Source organism: Orbicella franksi, chromosome 14 (genome assembly GCF_964199315.1).
Source record: "Orbicella franksi chromosome 14, jaOrbFran1.1, whole genome shotgun sequence".
NCBI lineage: Eukaryota > Metazoa > Cnidaria > Anthozoa > Scleractinia > Merulinidae > Orbicella > Orbicella franksi.
Window position 1 is genome coordinate 19694306 of NC_138158.1, and position 19465 is coordinate 19713770.

General features: G+C 38.6%; 4 protein-coding genes across 5 annotated transcripts in view; 2 read left to right on the forward strand and 2 right to left on the reverse strand.

Moving 5' to 3' along the window:
• Positions 1-13608, reverse strand: part of LOC145467604 (uncharacterized) — a 26704-nt gene extending 13096 nt beyond the window's left edge. The window contains exon 1 of the mRNA XM_081451184.1: positions 13479-13608. The gene's annotated coding sequence lies outside the window, so the exon portion shown is untranslated. The remainder of the gene's footprint in view (positions 1-13478) is intronic.
• LOC145467606 (uncharacterized) lies at positions 2490-6755 on the forward strand. Its single transcript, XM_081451186.1, has 3 exons — positions 2490-2574; positions 4720-5013; positions 5759-6755. Exons 1-3 carry the CDS (start codon positions 2511-2513, stop codon positions 6064-6066), a joined length of 666 nt encoding a protein of 221 aa, XP_081307312.1. The 5' UTR covers positions 2490-2510; the 3' UTR covers positions 6067-6755.
• Positions 6778-13487, reverse strand: LOC145467603 (uncharacterized). 2 transcript variants are annotated; one of them, XM_081451183.1, is made up of 4 exons: positions 12644-13487; positions 12425-12555; positions 10449-10736; positions 6778-9605 (listed from the first exon to the last, which is right to left on the reverse strand). In XM_081451183.1, the coding sequence occupies exons 2-4, from the start codon at positions 12504-12506 to the stop codon at positions 8668-8670; spliced, it is 1308 nt and encodes a 435-aa protein (XP_081307309.1). In that variant the 5' UTR covers positions 12507-12555; positions 12644-13487; the 3' UTR covers positions 6778-8667. The 2 variants fall into 2 exon arrangements, with proteins under 2 accessions (XP_081307309.1, XP_081307307.1); XM_081451181.1 differs by having other exon boundaries at positions 6799-9605; positions 12425-13487.
• Positions 10743-18567, forward strand: LOC145467605 (uncharacterized). The gene is made up of 2 exons (XM_081451185.1): positions 10743-10905; positions 17278-18567. Exon 2 carries the CDS (start codon positions 17302-17304, stop codon positions 18238-18240), a length of 939 nt encoding a protein of 312 aa, XP_081307311.1. The 5' UTR covers positions 10743-10905; positions 17278-17301; the 3' UTR covers positions 18241-18567.
• The last annotated feature ends 898 nt before the right edge of the window (positions 18568-19465 follow it).

Below are 19465 nucleotides of genomic sequence, written 5' to 3' on the forward strand. Positions count from 1 at the left end.
ATGGGCACATGACAAGCTAAATATGACAACTAGCAGAATTCATCTGGGACTATCAAGTAACCAAAGTATTTTTAACACAATTTAACTCTCTGCTGGAAAATTTTCATCTTTCTTTATCCTAGCAGAAATGTCTCCCCCTCCCCAGCAAAGTTTCCTATCAACCTTTCCCAGCTACAAGACACATAACCCAGATTTACGGACAACGCCGGAAAACACTTCAATGAAGGTGTTTCCCAGCTCGCAAGAACTTGGCTGAGGAACAGATGTTTTAAAGATCCGTTATATACCATTGCTTAATGACTTAAGATGACCGAACTAGAGCGAAACAGCAAGTTTAGTTTATGCTACATCTCATACGGGTATTTGTCGATGAATCGCACTTTTAAAATTGATGAGCTTAACCTGAAACATTGGCGCTCTGCGCTTTTTATTTTTAGTTATTCTGACTGGTTGATTCTAATTACTGTTTTTCTCATATAGAGCGTTTTCACATGACGTCACGGTACGGTTCCAAAACAACAAAACGGCGGTCATGTTAGTCTACCAAACTAATCCTGTGGGAGTTGAACTCTTCCTATGCAAACAATTTCTTTTGTTCCAATAAATTTGCATGTGTGCTGGACACTTAAGTGAAAACACTCTATAAAGACAGGTGACGATAGTAGAAAAAGCAATCGATATGCGCACAATTGTACATCTATTACTAATGCAAAAACTAACCTCAGATTTACTTGACAATGACATCCGACGATGTCGAAATTGAACGTCTTTTAATAATTTCGCTAATTTTTGTGTTGAAAATATTCCCTCAAGCCTCACTTATTCGATCTCTAAACTGAAACAAAACCAAATAAACACAAACTGGATACATCCAATGTATGGAGTATCATTCGACTAACAAGGGAAATTGTTTACGGTGGCTCAAAACAGTTTCTAACACTTTCCACGACGTAGATTTTGATGGGCCATTATTACCACTCTTTATCAGTTGATGCTTCAGCATGGTATCGGAAAACTGCTCAGTCATTGCTGAACACATTGCTATCCATGATTTTCGTGGCAATATATGTTACCATAGCAACAGTATGACCTGCTAAAAACACCCATTCATTTAAAGGTTAACATTTTAAAAGAAGGAATAACCCAGATTATAAACTAAGTGACCCTAAGTGACCTGATTTCTGTGTCAAATGTCAAGTGAAATTAAGGTATTAGATTTTGTGCAAACTAAGTTATACAAAGACAGTAGTACGAATAATAACGATAGTGGGGCCAGTCTGAATGGAGGGCTGAAAAACATTCTTTACGAAACATGAAAAAACGAGGGGGCTTTTTTTAATTCAAATTATTAAGTAATTATCATTCTCTTGGTCTTTGTTTACCTCGATAAATTTTTTTTTTTTTTTTTTTTTCAGGTTTCTTTTGACTTTAAGATTTACTTTTAGTTTCGAATCTTACCGTACAGCGTTGATATTCGTTAAAATTACTAAACGAATCTACTCTGATTATTCGCAAGATTTATACTTATGCCTCAAAGTAACAAAGCCACCTACAATTTTTAGGCTATTTTATCAAATCTAAACTATAGAAGAATACCTTACAGTCTTGGATCCTTCGCCAACCACCATTTCGAATAGTTTGCAACATTTCGACCAATTCGACTTGTTCGCCATCTTCTTGCAACTGAAATTTTCCTCAATCACGGTTTGAGTTATATTATCAATTCAGAAAAACGGCAACATAATCACATGCAAAACTAGCTGAGAGTTTATATATAATATTGATCTAATATTTATATCGAGTATTGGCATACTCACAAAATAACTCCTTTCCTTTATTACCCAGTAAACATCGTCATATCGCTCGCTGAACTTTCTGATAACAAAGCTTCGCATCGTTTTGATGTATTTCTGTCGGTTTCCTAAACTTTTCAGCCCTGATCAAACAGGCAACACCGCATGTACATGTGACTACTGTGACATCATTGCCAGTTACACTAACTTCGTGATTAATTGGTTAAGTAATTAGCAACTTGATATAAAGACAGTTAAGCGGCACAAACGTTGACTGGAAGTTTCGACTTCTGCCTCAAGTAATATTGTCACTTTCTGATAAAACTGAATAGTCACTCACTTTCAGGCCCTTCTCTGAAACCTCAGCGATGAGGTAGAGTTTAGTCCAATTCTATCTGCAGTACCTTATGTCTTCAAAAATTCGACGAGAAAATACAAGACTGATATGCAGGTAAGCCGCAATGATGCGGCAGTTTTGAACCTCGAATAAAAGTATTTGCCTTCTACGTAAATTGTATATAAACACGTTTTAATGATACTAGTCAGGCGCTTTAAGTGCAATCTGACTGCCTGTTTTGACGCGTCACGCCGTAATTTAAATTAGATAGCCAGTTGATAAAAAATATCGATTAATATTCGCAAACTTTATGACGTTACTTATCAAGAATATTCTACCAATGAACATTTGGCTGGCTAGTTAGAAAGGAGAACATAATCATGGTAACTTGTTTTTGTTGGGTATATTCGGTGTTTTTTGCCGTCAGTTTTGCTGCATGGAGTGGTAAGTAGGCATGGATTAGTTGTAAATACTTCATCAGTCTTCCAAAAGACAAAGATAGATTTTGTTTATGCTGGTACGTTGTTTGTTAGAATATGTTAGCGTGTTAATCTAGAACTGGCCTTTACAACGATTTTCAGCTGGTACAGTTGATAAAAAAACACAACGTCAAAGGTTTTAGCATTTTGTGTTGACCAAGGACAATTGACAAATATTTAAGGAAGAAATAAAGACATTTACTTTATAACTATGTGAAGTAATTATTTCGAAATACCCACTACGGAAAAGAAAAAAATCTGCACGAAATTACTTACACCATAATTTTGTAATTACAGGGGCGAATCATACAGAGCGTTTTAATGGACCAACAGTGTTCAAGTTTAGTTTATGATTGTTTTTCATTATTTTAGAAATAAAAAATTGACAGCTGGTATTATCCTAAAAGCTTCGAAGTGAGAAAAACTTGAAAACTAATTATGTTAGCTTATATTGATGGCAAAACTTCTTTTAGTGCCTCTTGTATGCGTTTTATGGCGTCATATTGGTTTGCCACTACAGCAAGAATGCAAATTCTCGCTGAAGTTTCAGAAGTAACTCTCACTATATTCAGGCAGGAAAGCTACAGAGAAGTTGCAGACACAATGTCTCATTCAATGTACTCAATAATTAACCTCATTTTTTTAGTTAGTTTTCTTGTTGTCCAAACAAGTATCATATTGTCATATTGAATAATGCAATCAATACAACTTTAATATAATTAATATCGAAATAACTGTAGTTTCTTCATTTCTTCTTTTGGCTTCCTTCGTTTATTCCCGTAGATGGCTCTACTCGGGTTTTACTGGTTTTACTGGTTAAACTGGTTTTATTTTTTTAACCAGAATCTTGTTATGAGTGAGGGATTCGAAAATATATATAAGTTTAATTTTTTTTTTTTTTTTTGCTTAACCCAAGTTATAAACACAATATACTTTACAACCACAATCTGAACATTTCTATTTCGGCAAAACAGCGTCAAAATGTCGAGATATCGACTACAATTTGGGATTGCATTGAGTTTTGTTTCTTAAAGTCCCTTCCACTTCAATTTTGTAAAACTATCGTACCAGGTGGTTGAAAGCAGATTAAGAAAGGTCGACCAGAAAAATGGTTCTCAACAGCCGTGACTATTACGTGTGTGTTGTATGATGAGGGCATTTATAACTTGCTCAGATTGGCTTTTTCGTTCTAAGGAGTGCTTTAGACTGGTACAAAATCATCTTTTGATATTGAAAAAAAAAAATGTACGACATGATTAGAATTAAACCTCTCATTTAAGTAGTGGCACAAGGGTTTGAGCCCTAGACTGAAAACGTTTGTAACTGCTTAAAGCTTTGTATCGCTTATAGTAAACAATGCGTATACGAATTAGAACTATTGCTAAAAATTTTCGTTTGTATGGTGGCACATCAGGGCTCGTCCACAGACTTGTACAGAATTGTACAGGAAATACAGTATCACATAAAAGTACAATTCAAGAACTTTAATTTGAATGGTAGCACCAGTACTCTTGAGTGTCATGTACACTTCAAGTTCGCGTTTCGTAAGCCATCATTGTAGAACAAGCCTTTTTACATGAAAAATTCACCTCAAGTAGCCTTCACATTAACACTTACACGCCAGAATTAAGAGTAATACCAATAAGCATAGGCCGAATATTACACATGAAGTATCTCTCCAGGGGTGGATCCAGGCTTTTACATGAGTGATTTGGACCAACTTTACTAAAGGGGTTTGGGGGCATGCTCCCCGAAGAAAATTTGAAATTTAGTGCTCTCAGAAAGCAATTTATGTGATTTCTGGAAATAATCACTTCAACTACTATAGATCCACGCCTGTCTCTCAGTGGCTCTTATAAGCCTGTGTTTCACGTGTAAGTGAGGTAATTGCCTTCTTATTTGAACACATTTACGGAATCCAATATGGCGTGTAACTGATAAGGCTAGTGTGGTAGTGAAATACATTTTGTAGTGCCAATCTTACAGTTTTTTAAACAGTTATAAGAACTTTTCGAAGGAATATCCAAGACGAGATGTCTTAAAATACGTACGAACGATCCAAAGAGCTGTTGTAAGACCGAACAAAACGTTTTGTTTTCATTCATTTCAGAGGCGCTAGAACTCGACCTCAACTTAACACGGCAGGAAATCATCACATTTCTTGGACAGCCAGCAAACCTCGGTTGCCACGCAACGACAACCCTCATTAACTCGTCCCTTTCCTATTCCTGGACAAAAGACAACCAGACGGTCACGCAATCTCCAAGAGTGAAGGCATTTGGTGACGTTCTAGTAGTAACGCCAGAGGGAGCCGCAGATTTTGGAACATACCAGTGTAACATTACTAATGGCGTGTCTAGCATTTTGTGTAGAGTCTCACTGTTACAAGGACTTGATAAACCTGGTAAGTCTAATGCACGAGGAAGGAGGTGTGAGATGTATTTTAAGGGGGTGGGGGTTAGAGTTGTGTTAGCGTTTTCTTGATTCCGTTGTGAGCAAGGCATGTGTAGAGGCCAAAATCGATGATGACGAAACGGAAACTCGAGGTTTATCACTGATACCATTGGACAAAACAAAGTCGTAATGCCATTTGAACACATAAAAACTCTAATGAAACTTTGGGAAAAACCCGTAACAATCGTTTGTTTTCAAATCTACTAATAGGAAATGAAACTGTTTGAGCATCCCATCAAACGTAGCGTAATAACTAAGGTCCTGGTCAAACGTCAAACTTCATATGAGACGAACTAAACTGAGTGAATTAAGTTCACGATAAGTTCAACGTTTGACTCAACTGAGTTCGTTCGGCTGAATTAATTGCAGTTTAGTTCGTCTCATGTGAATTTTGATGTCTGACCTTGTTTACTAAACCCTGGTTTTCACTACGAAATAAGCACAAGCGTAAGAGTAAAGGTAGTGAAGAAGCCCACAACACAGGCATGAACACAAGCAAATGGGTTCTCACTACCGTTCTGCTCATTCTTGTGCTTGTGCTTATGTCATAGTGAAAACCAGGCTTAACATTGACCAAATAGGTTCATTGATATCAGTCCCAATCAGACTCGCCACTGTTTATAGCTTTATAGCTTTGGTTATAGCTTCGTGAATATTGAAATTAAAAATTTAATTATTTAAATATTGATTTTTAGATGACTCTAAAACTGGATGTGTCAACGTTTCCGTATTAATGCCTGTTCTGGCTGTGGCGGTCTTGTCACTTCTCCTGTTCATTCATCTCCTGTTACAAAGTAGAAGAAGAAGACGAAGAAATGATACCTTCAGGTCCAAGAGAAGTGATGAAATTAGTTTACAAAACCAAGAACAAACCCGAGTGCATGACGCAGACGTTGTTATCGAAGAAAACCAATTACAGCCCATTGAATTACCAGCCAATGGGCGTGTCCGACGAATGTCAGGTGACGAAGTGGTTGAAGAAAACCAAGTCACACAATTTTAAAAAAAGGTTTCTATGGAAACGCGTTACGTAGAAATGGACGTGGCAATTCAAAGAAATGTCCAAAAACACTACCTTATAAGCTATATACAATGTGTCGTGCATAACATTCACTGCAATCACGAAATTTTTAGGGGGTAAGGGTAACCTCCCCTCCCCCCTCAGCATTCTGAGTACTCTGCCATTGTAGTGTTATCGTTTCCATAAATATCAATGACAAGTTTAAAGTTCAGACGGTGGACATAACACACCTTTCCCCATCCACCTCACCCTTAAAAAGGTGTAAGATGATTTCCGCAGAACATTCGTGCAACAATGGCAACAATTACATTATCAAAAAAACCTCATGGCATGGTAATATTTTTAATACAGTTAGGAAGAACTTATAGAGACCTTCGCTCTCAAGCTGACCCCGTGAGGGAAAATTGAACTTGAAGTTTCAATTAAAACAAACGTTTCGTGTTAGTTTAAAACACAGTAACACACGCTTTAAGCATTCTTACGAGGTTTGACTTTAACTTTCTCGAGAATTTAATCGCGGGGTCACTTAAAGAAATGAACCAAAGTGAGTTGTTTTCGATAGTATTCCAAATCGTACCGCGCAATGAGTAGATTTTTAGTAAATAATTTTTGCACTTATTGCTCGAACTTTCTTCGAGCGGAATCCGTCTTAATTAGTTCCAAGTGGCGTTACACTCAGAGAGTTGGGCAAATATTTGGTGGAAGTGTTAGTTACAAATCGTGATATCAACAATGAAATTCTGTTTGCTGGTCTTAATGACTTAACCCCGTATCCACGATTTTGTAAAATATAGCAAATGACAAAGTAACTTTATGTACTTGATCTATCATCTCTTTATTAGAAATATCAAAGTTTGTGAAAGACAAGTTGTAAAGCAGATTGGGTACAGGTAAAAACCAAGGCGTTTCTCTTTTTATATAGTGATTTAAGCATTACGTCATTTGGTCCGTTATCGTGATTTTCTTCATGGCTGTAACTTCTTACATTACAAACTCCATTCAATAGCAGACAAATTTCAAAGTTTGTGAATACAAGTTGTAAAACAGGTCAGGAATAAGTAAAAACGACGACCTTTTTTTCACCGTGACTTAAGCATTAATCCATTTTGGTACATTATTTTCTTCCTTACGCAAAAAACTCTAGATACAACCGCGGACAAATATCAAAGTTTGTGAATACAAGTTGTTAAACAGGTCAGGAACAAGTTAAAACAACGACCTTTCTTTTTTCGTCGTAACTTGAGCAAAAATTCATTTTGGTACATTGTACCTTATTTTCGTCATGGTATGTAGATTATCATGTACAAAACTCTATACAGCACAGACCGCTGAAGAATACAAGTTGTAAAACAGGTCAGGAACAAGTAAAACAACGACCTTTCTTTTTGTAGTGACTTAGGTGTTACTTCGTTTTGGTATATTATTTTCTTCAGACATATGAATTCTTCTGTATTAAACTCTACACAACACACGAATGGCTAAGTACCAATTACAATTTCTGATAAAAGCCATAGCGTATCATTTCTTTACAAAGGAACAAGGCACATTTCCAGATAGTCTATTCCCTAGGTTTCCTACAAAATGTATAAAACTGTGATCTTTGGGTCACACAACTCTTCTTCTCCATCAAGTTTTTTGGAAAAACATAGCAACTGACGAAGATGCCCCAAAAGATCCCCAACCCCCTCCCCCTATTTTCGGCTACGATATTCCGGTACTTCTATCTCGAAAATCTATGAAATAGAGGGAAGATTGCTTCCTTGGTGATGGTCAGAGAGATCCCCTTGCTTCTTTCTTCTGCTAAGCGAAAGAAGCCTTCAAAACAGTCGAAAGGGACGAGAGAAAAACAACCCCTCTTTGAGACACTCTCTCTTGGGCCTTATGTAATAATTTACTACAATAATATCTATTTCGGGAGATCTTTAAAAGAGCTCCCTGCCTAGCCTAATTTCTGAACGCATTGCAAAGTTTGACGACGTAAAGGATGTAAGGCATATAAACTTTCCTTTAATTAAAAAATAGAAAAGAGAAAACCTCTGGAACCAGGTCGGGTAGAAGACTGGTACCAAGTAATCTTCAAAAATCAGCCGATTTTTGGAAAATATGAAAAGCTATACAATAATTTATTCCATCGTTGTGAAAATATTGAGGAGATTTTTTTTTCTCTTAACTGTGACAGAACGGGAAAGACCTTCGGAGAAATAATTGAAGGAGAACGCATAAGAAAATAGCACTGAGTTCTTTCCAGTCCCCTTCTAATTTCCGTTCCTTATTTTTGCCTCCCTACAAAATAGCGCGCTTAGCACGGGTTAGAGCACAAATTAATTAGGTACCGTGTTTTCCCGCTTAAACTTCGGGCCTTGAATCCGCCGAATCTTGGCCAAGAAATCACGGTGATTAGCTGTCAAAACAATCAACGTCTTGGTGGCTTGCGAGGTCAGTCTTCTTCCGAGCAGCGAGGAGAGTGTCCCCCATTCTACTAACGACTCGGATATACTCGGCCGAGCCAAATGTACATGGCCATGGAGACTACTTTTTGGTGACGTTCCTCACCCTCAAATATGGCGTCCAAACCGGTTTAAATTACTTAAGAACCGGTTCATCATCACTTTCGTCTTTTCCTTGAAAGTCCATTCTCTCCACATAATGGCTGACAAGCGGATGTTCAGAGTCCATGCTTTCGCGGCCACTACCTTCACCATCAGTTTCGTCATCAGGAACAAAAAAATCTGCAATCCTCGGAGGCTCCACCACTGTTGAACTGCGGGTTGTATCCGGAGGAGCATGCGCTGTGTCGTCAGTTTCCTCGTCAGTCGTTGTGAAGAAATCTGCAATCCTCGGAGGTTCCGCTACCGCTGGCCTCCGAGGTGTGCCTGAAGACTCAGATGCCGAATCGTCTTTTCTTTCGTCGTTGGCTTTGAAGAAATCTGCTATCCTTAGCGTGTCCTCTTCAGGTGGTTCCTGGGCTACATTTGAAGGAGGTGCTATTAAATCGCTTTCGTCGTCCGCGGTTTGAAAGAAATCTGCCATCCTTGGAGGTTCTAGTACTGCTGGTCTGCGGTCTTCATCTGAAGGTGCAGGCGCTGTGTCGTCATTTTTCTCGGCGGCTTTGATGTCGGCCACACTCGGAATGTCTTGGATGTCTTCCATTTCAATAGGTTCTTCTCTGTGTCGGCCGTGTGAGTCGCTGTCACAAACAGTTTCCGGATGATTCTTCTCGTTTTCTTCAAGGTGGTGATCATTTTCATTCTTTCCTCTCCGACGTTTTCTAAGTCGCCCAAGCAAAGGTGTCTTTTTCTTTACTTCAACTGGCTCTTCAGTTCTCTCATCAAATGCAACAGGTTCCAGGGCTGCCTGCAGTTGCATAATTTCCTCCTCAGAGAGCTCCATCCTGTTCCTTCTTTTCCATCGAATAAAAAAATGAATATTCAAAAGAAGCGACACGACGACAATCGCCAACACTGGCATCAGTACTGAAATATTAGCGCATCCCACTTTTCCTTGAGGATTTTCCTTATTAGCTGAAACAAGAAAACAAAAATTAATAAAATACAAAAAAAAAAAAAGAAAACAAAAATTTACCCAAGATCAACGACAATACAAAGTGACTCTTAATGGGCAGAGGCGATTACGATGCAATGAGTAAACATTGAACTATCAACTGCCATAACCGTAGCTAATTGCGTGATTTTACCATGTGCATGAAAAAGCTGGCACCCGCAATCTAGAGATCTCTCGAGCTGCTGGAGTTCGAGATGATGGAGGATCGAGATAGATAACCGAATGACTGAGAGAGCTTATCCAAGGAAAAATTATTTGAGTTCAAGATAGAAGAAAATTCGGGATAATCAAGTCCGAGATAGCAAGGTTCAATCTTAAAGGAGCCATGTCAAAAGTTCAGCCTAAGTTTTTTCGAGTTTAGACTACGAGTAGTCCGCCTTTCGCTTAGTCCGTCGAGCGAGACCGTAAATAAACCGCGAGGAAAAAATCGCCGCGTGAAGGGACTACTCGTGGTCTATGTCGAGATCGTCGTTTGTCATCCATGTTAATCTTCTCCATCCTCAACCATCCTTGCTTCTTTAATGTTTATTAATGTCTCTTTGGTGTTTTTCTTTCTTAGTAAACTACAATTTTCAGGTTTCCTTCAGTTCAGGTTATTTATTACAAGGCCAAAAACACTCAAAATGCCGTGACTGAGCTCTCTTAAAATGAGAGCAGAACTGCTCCACGCGAAACTCCTCGTTGCATTATCTTGACGATCAATTGGAGAACTGGTAAAATAGAATTCCCTCGTTCTTATCAACTGTGATACAAAACGATTTTGATGTCTCCATAAATATAATACTCATGTTTGCCCTACTCACCAGTGTTATTGCACCCCAGCAACAACGTAATATTGCATTTCGTAACTGTCACGCCGTCAGTAACATGACATTCATAAATTCCAAAGTCTGATTCTTTCGATGGAGTTACTACCAGTACGTTATCATAGACTCTAACGTTTGAGGATTGCGTGACAGTTAAATTGTCTTTTGCCCAGGAATAGGTTAAGGAAGTTGTGTTAGTTACGTTGGCATAGCAACCGAGGTTTGCCGGCTGACCGAGAGAAGCTGTGATTTCTAGTCTTGTGAGGCCCATGTCCAGCGGTAGACCTGAAAAAAAATATAAATTGATTGTCGAAAAAATATATTTAATTGACAAAGGCTGGTTAGGTTAACTGAACAGCAAGTGTTGGTAGTACTTGGTGTAGGCCTAACGATTGTGTCCCAAGTCCCAGCCCGTTGATGGTAGTAGAAGTGAGCCACAAAATCACAATTCACGGTGAGTTCAATTTTCTGTCGTTGCACGGATAATCGTGGCAAATCATGGCTATTGAGCAGATTACTTGTGAATGTCGCTGTGCACAGCTGTTCTTTTGCTCATTAGTGCTTTTGTTTAGTGATGTTCTCGTTGCCGTTGCTTTAGTTAGGCTGCCTATTATCAAAATAATACGGGATCGCCTTCGATACAACTCGGGGCAACAGTTAAACTAAGGATCTTTTCATGCCTTACCGAAATGTTAAGAGACATATCGAAACAAAAAGCTTACCAGTCATCGAGTTTGAGATAGCCCGCAGTATTCTTATTCGTGTTGCAAACAATCTTCAGTTTCAGAAATGATCAATTTTAATCAACACGCAATCTAAGTTTCTCTCCAGTTGATTGATAATTCTGGAAAGGTTGTCATTCACGGTTGAAGTGTTTTGCGACGTGTAAAAGCTTTCATAGCGATCAAAGCAGAACTTTTGCCCCTCTTCGCTTAGCTCAAAGAACTAACGTAAATGCCATAATATTAAAAGATAAGTGTCAGAAAAAGGAATGAAACTAGAAAAAATAACATCGAGTACATTTTGTTAAAATGATCTGCATAAACCTTTAATGTCGTGACCCTAACTAAGTTATTGTAATGCACATAGAGCGGTTTTCACTTGAGTGTTGAAAGTAATCAGGCAATTACATTGGTTTTGCTTTTCGTTTTACTACGTTTTGAGTTTGGCTGAGTAGTCAAACTGTCTTGGAGTGGTTTTCAATTGAGTGTCGAAAGTAATCAGGCAAATACTTTGGTTTTGGATTTACGACACTCAATTGAAAACTGCTCCGTAAATTTCCTTCAAAAGCGCATCAATTTCTGGGACCGTTTATACTTTATTTTCTTCGGCTTTTCCCGCGAGTTAGCATGTCATGGCAGATTTCTCTTCCAGCTTCTTCCATCGTTAGCCGGAATCGAATTTCACCTTTGCCATTTTAAATATAAATGCTGCTCGAATCTTCAACTCTCCGAGTTTCTCACGAGTATTGTTCACTTCATTTATATGCAACAAAAGACGCGTTTAACAAGCCAGTGAAACTTAACTTTTACAATCTAGAAAAGCATTTGAGAATCAAATTAAAAGCAGTGAAACGTGACAGCGTGAGAACACTGAAACATAATCAAAGGAGAGGAAAATCGATATCAGAGAGAGGATATTGAAGCTCGACATGAGGAAGTTGTTTACAATACTGCTCCTCAATTGCAAGATAACATTGTTCTCATAATAAATACTTCTTGATTACGAAGCCAGTAAATTTGTCGGCAATAGGGCATTGGAAACTTCATGAATAAGTAAAACTGCGGACTATTGAACTCTCTCGAGGTTGTAAACATTGATTTATCTTGACCGATCGGTTAACTAATTATTATTCAAAACTGACAAAGGACGTGACTCCCGTACCAAACTTGATCATTGCAAACAATACGAAATTTCACGTTTAGAAACAAAGAAATAAAGTTAATGTCTAAACGCTAACGCTATGTACTTACCGATCGTAAAAGCACAGTTGACGATGAGGAGGATTCCTTGCAAAATTAGCACATAACCAGAGCAACTCCTTGAGGTCGCCATGTCGTTTTTCGTTATCACACGTCCTATGCAAATTTATCCGAAAATAGACCTTCACAACAAAAATACCACCATTAAAGCTGAACCTTCCTTCCTTTAAGTTCCGTGGCAATGGATTTGGCTGAAAATTGCAACCTTACCGAGAAGAAACAGTGTGTAAATCACTCAGCTGTGTTTCACGGAGAGGAAACATGGCAACGGAGTTACGTGACAAGTTAGCGCGTGACAAGGTAAACTATTCGGCCCAGTCTCCTTCGGTTTTCTTGCGTCACGCTGGGAAGGCATACGCGGATCACGCGGTAACATAGGAAATCTCATGGGAAAATAGTCATGCTCAATGTTGCCCTTACATTGTTTATCGTAGCTTTTTCCGATGAAATTCGGCTGTATCGTAGCTATTTCGGAAGAAATTCGGCTACCTCTCGACATCGAGTGTTTTCGTTAGCCAATCAAACTCTGCTCCACAGAAGACAACTGACGAAAGGAGAGACGAGTAACTTGCAGCTGCTGCAGCTTGTGCAGAGCCACTTAACGAAAACTTTTCAGTTTGAATAATTTTGCTTCGCTGGCGCCTGAAGAGAAGAGAAAGAAGAACTCTCACCATGTTATAAGGCGTTATAAGGCAAGTTACAGCTATTTCAGACAACTTGATATGGCCTTTCTGGGAAGTAGTTTGTTAGATTTGAGAAATCTTCATCAGATTGAAAGCTGGTTAGTCAGAAGAAAAGCCGACATCACGATCCACTGTCTCAGAAGTAATTATAAGAAAGCGAGCATTGAAAGACCCAGTCCAACAAGACTGGTTTAACAAGGTATAACAACAGATAAGATCAGAAAAAATAGCCAGGATTCAAGACTTTACACAGCACTAGATCAGAAAAAAATGAATGGATCAGCCTAACGTCACATCTTCTACAAGAAGCATCTACTTACTTGCAAATTATTTAGCTATCATGACGCTGATTTTCTTCAAACTTGTTTACACTGGATTTTTCGATTCTATCATGTCGAGTTCACCAATCTATTAGCATTTAATATCGTTTTAAGATCCAGCTGCCTTTTCACATAATATTACGCTATAAAATATATGAGATATTTTGTAAAACTTGAAATTGATAGCGGTGTTTTTAAGTTTTCCCGTAGTTTAGGCGAAATCCTCGATCAAGATGTTGCTGCGTCTTCAAATTCAAGTGAAATGGGATTGTTTTGCAATCTATGTATTCAAGTCCTCGTTCAGAAAATTTTGAGTTTTTACATCTAAGCGCCATCCTTGGCAAATTTGTTCTAAACAGTATTCATCAGTTTTCCCATCAGCAACCGAGGTTATCATGCAATATTCTAGAGTCTCTACTACAAGTCAAATTCGTGACAAATTTTATAAAAACCTTGTCCATTCGAAACTAAACAGGAAGTTTTGAGTCTCTGGGACTTTTCAATGGGAAGGTCCTCCCAAGAATCGAGAAAATCAAGGAAAAGAGCACGACTTGGAAAGCTGTCAGACTCTACAGCTAAAATTCGTATCCATGTACAAAATCGGGTATTGACAAGGTACAAGGAGATTTCTACACCATCACAAATCGTGAGATTAATAAAATTGTGGCAAGCAGCTTGCCACCGTACCAGAACTGACAAACATCACACAAGCCGGCCGTTAAACAAGAATGACTCCTCAACATGTTCCACTGCTCACAAATGTATGCTCCAAGGTTTCAGCATACCCTAAACGACCAACATGCTTTGGCGCCGCTTCACGGTTAGTCGTTTAATATAACCAAAACCCTGCAAAGGTAAGTACACGGTATATATTTAATTTCCGCTGAAAGCTCACGAATTCTAGATAACACTGAAAGATATATTCATTTTCAGTAAAATATTTCTGTTTTCTGAATACAAAATGAAAGTTTTCCAAAAGTGCAGAGGATTACATATAGGGTCCATTTTGAGTTCGCTTGATTCAGGGCAAGAAAGCGATCCGTGTCAACATCGCAAATGTGATCTGAACACCTTTCTCTAAAAATCCATGTCGGGTTATTTTGATTACTTGCCTAGTTGGTTTTTGATAAGGAAGTGGAGACGGATGGTTAATAATTCAAATCAGTGCAATATTTTTCTTAAACTGTGAGCAACTTTCTCGAGGAAGACATATTTGATAATTTGACAGAAAAACTCCGACTGCGGAAAAATATTGACATTAAACTGTCGACAAAATGAATGACTTTGTAACTAGTATGGTAAAACATCGCAACAGTAACACAGCTACAGCAGCCACATCGAATCAACAAAAGAACCAGCAACCTGAATAAAAAGGGATGAATAAGTTCTCTCAATATTCCCTGATCAGTGTTTTGTTTTATTTGGATGGAATCTTTGTTGCTACAAACGTTTAACAATGTGTTTCTTGGCAAAAAATTCATGGTTTAATTACAAAAGAAAAACTACTCTAAATAAAACTTGTTGCAACAAATGAATATGTCATGTTCTTTCAAAATTTGTTTCTTATTTTTTACTACAATGTTTGAAATTGAATTTTACTAATTTCAAAGTTTTTGTATAGCACAGTCAATGTAGGCTCGATACAGTCTTTTCTGGACGAGGCCAAGCATTTTCAATAAACTTTTTCACAGTCTTCCCTTAGTCGGTTCGATAGGAAAATAACACCAGTAATTAGAAATGAATTGAAGTTTGGTATAATGTATTTTCTTAAGCCATCCCCGATATTTTCATGGAAACGATAGACAAAAAAATTGAAAATCGGTAAAATATGAATTTTGTCGTGAAACAGATGTGATATAAAAAAGCTAATACTAATGTTTTAATTATGGTTTATGGCAAGCGGAATATACCAGGATAAATAAAATTCTTGTCCTAACTTCAAGACACGTTTTGGTATTATTTGAAACAATTTCACAAAAAAACAATGTTCACCTGCACGGTAGGTCCACTGAATTACTATTGTGATGCAAGAAGTATAATTTGAAAGGTTTTTGTGATCTACTTGAGATCAAAAATACAGAATTTTTTTATTCTTGAGTATTCTACTTGCCTTACATCATAGCTTAAGGCATTGATTGTAGCTTTTTTATATCACATCTGGTTCGCGCAAAATTCATGTTTAACTGATTTCCAATTTGTTTTGTTTATCATTTCCATGCAAATATCGCAGATTGCCTTAAAAAATGAATTATACCAAACTTCAATCCATTTTCAATTACTGGTGTAATTTCCATCTTCGTCCCATTAAGGGAAGACTGTTAAAACTCTGATTGAAATGGCTTGGTATGGTCTAGAAAAAAAAACTGTATCGAGAAAATCAACTTTAAAAATTTCTATAACACCCCTCAATCAGATATAGACACAAACGGATAGCTATGTAACATTTAATATTTTGGGGGTTTTCTTCAATTTTTAATAAGGCATTGATATCAGCTCTTTTTTTTTGTTTTCAATTTGTTTTGTTTGTGGCGGGGGGATATGGTTTCCATGCAAATATTGCTTATTGCCATAACTTAAGAAATACATTATTCCAAACTTCAGTCCATTACCAATTACTGGTGTAATTTTCATCTCGATCCCGCATCAAGGAAAGACTGTTAAAACTCTGATTGAAAATGCTTGGTTTAGTCCAGCAAAACCTGTATCGAAAACCTTGACTGACGTAATCAACTTTGAAAATTTTATTCAGACAGAGATGGCTACATAATATATTATATATATTTCCTGCATTTTTCATGAAAATACTATAAATCTGAGCTCAAGGTGCAAAACACATTCTCGTGTAAGTATTGAACTAAGCCATCCATACATATCATACCAGCAAAACTGTTCCTATTTATGAGCTCACTGACGGATGCCTTTGATTTACCTGCGCGTACTTCGCATTCACGCTTGCTTTAATAAACACGATCTAATAACGTTCTGGGGTCGTGCCCAAAATTCGCAATTAGCCGATCAGAAGTCGTCTCTACTGCTCTGATATCCCACGATATCAAGTCACCGACCTGATATAGCTACGATATCACGCCTGTCACTTTCAAGTAAAATAATTCTCCCGCGATTTAAATTGAAAAGGGGTTCAAAAAATTTAGAATATCACGCTCGCAATTACATATTGAGCGTTTGTCTTTGCGCTTTCAAAAAAGTGTCAAACCTTCCCGCCAAAACTAAACTCTTCGCGCGCGCCACAACACTCGACCGCCTGACAGATATCCTTAACTAGGGAGATATCTCCGGAATTTTGGCGAATTTGAGTACGGTAATTAAATACCTAACGTATCCTAGCGTCCACACTGACGCCAGAGAAATTTGGTCAGACCTACCGTCCACAATAATCCGTCACGAAAGCCGAGCTTTTGGAAAACGCTCTTCAAACCGGAGGAATTTGAAAACGTCGGCTTTGTGTTTTCGTGTGGACGGAAAACATGTTTAACTGAGCTTTTGAAAAAGGATGACGAAACGCTAATCTTGTGATTTCCCTGAGCGACTTTTCCTCTAACACAAATCCAAAATGACCGGTGATTGTTGCGTTTTTAAATTCCTTCGGCGTGTCGTGGACGGAAAACATTTGATGCGTTTTCAGGGTGACAATGCTTTTACATATTTCTCCGGCGTGGAGTGGGCGGAGCCTAAATATTTTGGCTCGACTCTGTCTCGCAAAGATGCAAACCATGGCACGACCAAAATTCGCCTGATATTTCGTCGAAGCGTACTTTAAAGGTATAATTAGCTATGAATATCGATCTTACAGATGTTATTATTATTATTATTATCTCGGCAGGCGTGACTTGAAATTCAAACTCTCATGATGTTGCGTGACTGGTTCCAGTTCATGTTATCAATTCCTCGACGCAAGCCGATGACTAAAACGGAAAAATTCTTTCAATGGTCTTCATTGGTTGCCTACTGTTTAGGTGGCTTTTCATTCCTGGCAGCTCCGGAGTTATATCGCATCATATTAAATCTGGAATACCATGGCCGTTCTGAAGGTTACATCCGATTGGCCGGCCTAGGTGTCGTGGACATCGGATTCATATTTATAATCGTGGCGCGGTCCAATCACAAAGCCGACCGCCACGGAACCATTTTCGCCTCGTTTCTGAGTCGCGTTATCTGGATCCCAGCCACAGGGCTGATGTTGATCCTCAGAGATATGGTGCCTGTTGCTTTCGCAGCGCTTTTCATGGGCCTTGATGCGTCGCTCACTCTGGGCACCTTAATCATTTGGTGCTGGGAGACGGACGAGCCATCATTTAGCGCATTTTTCACCGAACTCCTAACACCATTTCGTGAATGCCGTGGAGTTAAAACAAGAGGCTCCATCACAGTAATGTTCATTATTGGTCTTATCCAAGGCATTTTTTGGTATATTTTGGTGGTAAAACCAGATTTTGCGCTAAAGATGTTAGCTCTTAAAGAATTTCAAGGCTATGCGAGTGGTTACTTGGCCGTTTCGTTTTATCTGATCTCAATACACGGGCTATATCATGTGCTCTGCGCTAACAATGCTAACCTCTGCCTTGCCCCAGTGTCATTTTGCTATCGTATCTTCCTCAATTTCCCGGTTTCGCTTATTTTGTTTCTTGTTGATCAGATAGAAAGAAATCTCTTCTTGGCAGTCCTGACCTTTGACCTCATCGTCTCCTTCATCTTGTTATGTTTTATGATCAGGGAAGGGCGACCGAGTGAAAACACCGCTGTTTCCCCAAGCCGTTCACCAGAAGTGGAATCTACTACATTCTAGAAAACAATACAGCGAAGTGTTTTCGAGCTGAACACAAGTAATAGCAAAGGGGCGTAGTGGCTTAATTGTGAGTGCGCTGGATTCGCGATCAAAGGATCTAGATTCGTCCGACCCCCGATCGGTGTAACACTGTTGTGTCCCTGGACAAGACAAGTTGCTCTTACAGTCTATTTATCTCTACCAAGGAGTATAAATGGATGACAGCGAACTATTAGGGCAACTTAACAACATGCTGATGGGAGGTGTAGCCTGTGATGGACTAGCATCCCATCCAGGGGGAAGTAGAAATACTCCAAGACTCTTAATATGCAGAAACCGGATCCTCCCCTCCCCCTGTGCGTTTAGTTGGTCTTGCTCTCATCGGAGCGCAGTCTTTGCTCCTTAAACTAGTAATAGAAATCAATTAAGTATAAGTAGAGATTAAGCCCTTTTTAATAAGTAATCGCATCAATGACAGAAATCGAGGAGAGGTAAAGATTGCTAGAACAAACAAACGTCCTTTATCTATGAAAAGTTTCCAGTCCCTAAACGGTAAGACCAGCGCTCCGTCAGTGCCATGTAGCTAATTCTCTCCGAGGGGGGAGCGCATTTTGAACCGACCCATGTAACACTAAAGCAACCAATGGAAGCAATTAGTGAACAATTAAAAATTTATTCAAAAGAATTATTACATGTTTCATGATCTCTTGGTTTCACTGCGTGCAACAATCAACTAATATTTGGCCAAACTCTCAGATACTTCGCCAGACGGAACGGCTGAAAAATGTCCACAGTGGTTCAGTTGATCAAACTTAGGAGGCACCAGGAAAGTAAATCTTGAATTACATTGTAAACTACTTGAACACCTTGGATTAATTTGCTTGACTGTATTTCTTCAATCTGAAGAAACCGGGATCTACATTTAAAACATAAAATAATTGATTAGAATTAAAATCAGGAAAATTTAATGAGCAGATAAGTTAAAAATCTGGGATCGAAGGCGGGGTGGCCTGGTGTTGAGCGCACTGGACCCTTGATTAGGCACACTGGGTTCCAGTCCTGGCCGGGGTCATTGAGTTATGCTTTTTGCAAAACACTTCACCCTCACAATGACTCGTTCCACTTAGGTATGAAAGAGGTGCACTCGAATTGTTCGAATTGTTCATGAAAGGCACGGATAAGATTTTGGTCTCGAAAAGAAAGAGAATCAGCAGCTAAAGAACGAAACAACTGAGACCTATTCTCA